The 4,137-nt window shown below is 43.0% G+C and overlaps 1 protein-coding gene across 1 annotated transcript; it reads left to right on the plus strand.

The window, feature by feature from the left end:
* The first annotated feature begins 504 nt into the window (after positions 1 to 504).
* On the plus strand, positions 505 to 3,556 carry LOC117255923 (cysteine-rich protein 1). Its single transcript, XM_033625176.2, has 4 exons — positions 505 to 700; positions 2,824 to 2,918; positions 3,026 to 3,080; positions 3,225 to 3,556. Exons 1-4 carry the CDS (start codon positions 658 to 660, stop codon positions 3,233 to 3,235), a joined length of 204 nt encoding a protein of 67 aa, XP_033481067.1. The 5' UTR covers positions 505 to 657; the 3' UTR covers positions 3,236 to 3,556.
* The last annotated feature ends 581 nt before the right edge of the window (positions 3,557 to 4,137 follow it).

Raw genomic sequence — 4,137 nt, forward strand, 5'->3', positions numbered from 1 at the left:
GTATGGTGTGTGTCTGTGTGAGTCAGTGAGCGGGGGCGTGCATGTGTATGTGACAGGGAAAGAGAGAGAGAGAAAGAGGATCGACAGAAAGAAGGAAAGAAAGGCACAAGTGTCAGGTTTCTCTTCTCAATTCAGAGGCTCAACTTGTTTTTAATCTAGAAAAGAGGGTGAAAACAGCAGGAAAGGAGAGAAGATAGCTGGGAACTTGAGCTGGTGACAGCTGTTTTGTCCCTTCTCTCCTCACCCCTCTTTCATTCTCTCTCCCTCTTTCTGTCTCTTTCTACAGAGTCATGGCTGTGTACCCAAAGCGTTTGTATAAACATATATACAACCGTCCACAAAATGATGCCTATTTACGGGCCTTAAATCTGTTATCATAATGAAAAGATGTGATTAGAGATGCTGCCTGTCCCCCTTTTTTTTTTCTCCTCCGATAATATATGGCTTTTCAAATCACATCTTTCTCTTCCTGTGACGTCTCACTCACCACATCCTGGTTTTGACTTCACAAGACGCCGACATATCTGCAGTTTAACGGTTTTCCTGTCAAATTTCAGTTCACACACATATGCTCACATATGCTCTCGCGGCATATATTTTCTCACAACGCCAGCTCAAAGTGCAACCACACTGTACGTTAAATAATTATATACCATCATGGTAGGCTACTGTCCAATCTGTGGGAAGCCCGTCTACTTTGGTGAGTGTGACCTCTTTAATTTTTTACTCAATATGTCTGTCTTCCTCTGTCTGTCTGGCATTTTTTTCTCTGGCCTTGTTACCCTGATTTCTCTGTCTGTCTCTCAGTGTCTTACATTTACTTGTTTCATTTGAACAGGAAAAAGTGTTAATGAGAATGTTCTGGTTGTAATGATAATATATATATATTTTAAAGATCACAAAAGTAACAAGGTAAATGGGATAAAAAAAAAAGTAATAAACGTGAAAATGTTCTCATAATATTAATAATAAACCTTTTAACCTGCCAAACACAGGTGCAGCTAATAATGTTAACGATGGCTGCATTCCATTTAGATGTATCAATATTAGGACCCTGTTATTATGCTGACTGGAACAGAGACATTGTTAACATTATTTGTTACACCTGTGCTTTTCCCTCTATGACAAGTTAATATGGGCCTATCTGCTTTGAAAAAGGGGCTTTGATATTTATTCAGATATGTGCTACACAGGTTTTGGAGGTCTATTTGCCGATATGTCTGGCTCTATTCTCTGGTCGGAGGACAAAAAGAAGGCCTTTCTGTCTGGCTTTCTCATTCTCTTTTCAAACACACGCACACACACTACATACACACACACACACACAAATGTACGCACACGTATCCATGATAACAACAGGATGTGGGTCTAGCCAAACGAGCTTGCACGCTGCTCTCTGGGTTTCCTCCTCACCTTCTGTCTCTTTTAGTTGAGTCCCCTCTCACACTCAGATCTCCCTATTAAAAGCACAGCTCCTAAAGCAACTGTTTCTAGTCTATTGTTGTTGTTCTGGTTGCTCTTGCTTCATAGCTAGTAATTTTTTTACTTTTTTATTCGCATGCCAGCTAAGTTCAAATTCTCTGATGTGACCTGGCCTACTTAGCTCATTTCCTCCACCACTACACCCCCTGGTTCAGTGAACTGATGAGAGTAGCAGTCTATATTCTGAACCAGACACTTGAATCTCACTCCTTGTGAATTTATGTGTGCCAAGGCAAAATTCCTCTGACTTATTGTGAAATAGGCTATAATAGACTGTATAAAATTATGGACATAGCTATCGTGACGCCAGCCATTGATTTGTGGACTACCATTTTGAAGCCTCGGGTTCTGCGTTTCAGCAGTTGCCATCTTGGTGTTTTGGAGCCAGAAGTGACACCTCGCAATTAGCCTGTCGCTCAAGCTCTTAAATTTACATCATTTTAAGCCTTTATGAAATGTAAACAAGTGAGTTATATAAATATTTACCTACCGTACAGTTGTCCAGAACGCTGAAATCAGCCATGAAAACCCAAAACCCGTTTTTTAACATGTTTATATTTGCTGTAAAGCTGGGCATTTTAACATGGGGGTCTATGGGGATTGACACGTTTCGAGAGCCTGCCTCAAGTGGCCACTCAAGGAATTGCAGTTTGTGGCAGTTCAGCACTGGCTTCATTTTTTTAAGATATAGATTTTTTAGGCTATTTGCCTTCATTTGATAGGACAGATATAGTATGAAAGGGGGAGACATAAGGGGGGATGACATGAAGCAAAGGGCCATGGGTTGGAATCAAGCCTGCGGCTGCTGTGGCAAGGACACGGCCTTTGTACACGGAGCACCTGCTCTACCAGGTGAGCTAGTGGGTGACCTGTTGGCTTCATTTTCCAGGGCTGAGGGTTGCAGCTTGTGAAATATCCATAAACAAGTACAAGTTCACAATAGCTGCGACCACATATGCCACATGCATCCATGCATTGCCCTTCTTTGCCAGTTGGCACGAACAGTTAATCAGCTGTTCTTTGGCTCATGACCAATCTTTCCACAAAATCTTGGACATGTCTGTGGTTCCATGTGGAAGTTCTGGGCCTTTATGACGTAGGCCACTCCCATTGCCTCCATCCTGTTTAGCCAATTGGCATGAACAGAAATATACACCTTCACACACACCCACACACACTTGACCTCCATGCTAAATATCAACCTCCTGGGGAAAAACTGTGGCCGCCAAGGGTGGGGAAATTTTTGTAGGCTGACCATACCACAATGGAGTGCGCTACAGAGCTGCTGGTGGCAGCTAAAAAAACACCATCCCACATATGTCCTCATTTTCTTTGCTGCAGGTGAGAAGAAGAGGTCCTTAGGGAGGGACTACCACCCTCTTTGTCTCAAGTGCCAAAAGTGCAACAGACAACTCACAGCTGGACAACATGCTGAGGTATATGAGGACAATGACTGAGGAAAAATATAAGGAAAATAGCATAAGAATGATTGAATGAATGTGTCGGAAGATGCAATAAACATGTCCTGCTTACTGTGTTTCAGTATGATGAGAAGCCATACTGCTCACACTGCTACCTGAAGATGTTTGGGCCAAGAGGTACTGCCTTCCCACTGTGAAATCATACATACACGAACACACACACACACACACACACACACACACACACACACACACAAACACACATTGGCACCCACATGCAATCTCTGAATGTCTTTTCCCTGTGTGAATCTTTCTTGACAGGTAACAGGTGACTGGTGTCGCCATGGCACAGTGCAGCTCCTTCACAGAAGACACCAGACTGAGCCAACATGGACCAGCGCTGACATACAAAAGACACACAGGGCCTGTTTACTAGCCGAAAAATTAGTAAATTTATAAATAAATATAGATGATACAGAGATATTTAACAGTCCATCCACGTCATTTACACTTCCACAAAATGAATTATTTGTAAATGTGTGATGACCACTTGATGCCACGTGTGTGATTGTTCACTTTTATAATGTAATTGAATTTTGTATATTGTAAGTCAGTATTAATAAATGCATTTTTTTAAACATTCCAATGTCAAACCCTGGTGGATGTCTCTGTCTCTGTGGTGGACGGTGTAATCAGGAGCCCACATGCTCATATCTGGGCACGCAGGGTGGATATATTTGCACGCAAACTAACAAATGCTCTAATCACCGACAACACACATGCACGTAAAAAAAATGAGTTGAGCTAGAGGGTTCTCCCTCTCTCCCTCATCGAGCAGCCAGGGGAAAGGAGAAGGAAGGAAGGAGGAATGGATGAGGGTGGTTGCTGTTGGCAGGGTAAACCAGATCTTATGCCAGCAGAATCTGCTGGAATGGGTGCTACAGTGAGACGGATCTCAAGCACTCACACACGCACACACACATGTTCATGTACACTGCTGCCCCTGAAGCAGTGTGCCTTGACTGCTGCAGGGGCTTGTCACCCAGTGGTGGGTGAAGTACACTGACACACACACACATACACACACATAGAGAAAGAGGTGTGCTGATGTGCTTCTCTGTAAAGTGTCATGTGTCACACGAGTGACATTTCAGGTATTTGTCCTTGGATGATGGAGGGATACAGAAGTAAAGGGTATAAATGATAAAGGAGGCAGAGGCAGCATGGAGAAAGC

This window comes from Epinephelus lanceolatus, chromosome 3, assembly GCF_041903045.1.
Source record: "Epinephelus lanceolatus isolate andai-2023 chromosome 3, ASM4190304v1, whole genome shotgun sequence".
Classification (NCBI taxonomy): Eukaryota; Metazoa; Chordata; class Actinopteri; order Perciformes; family Serranidae; genus Epinephelus; species Epinephelus lanceolatus.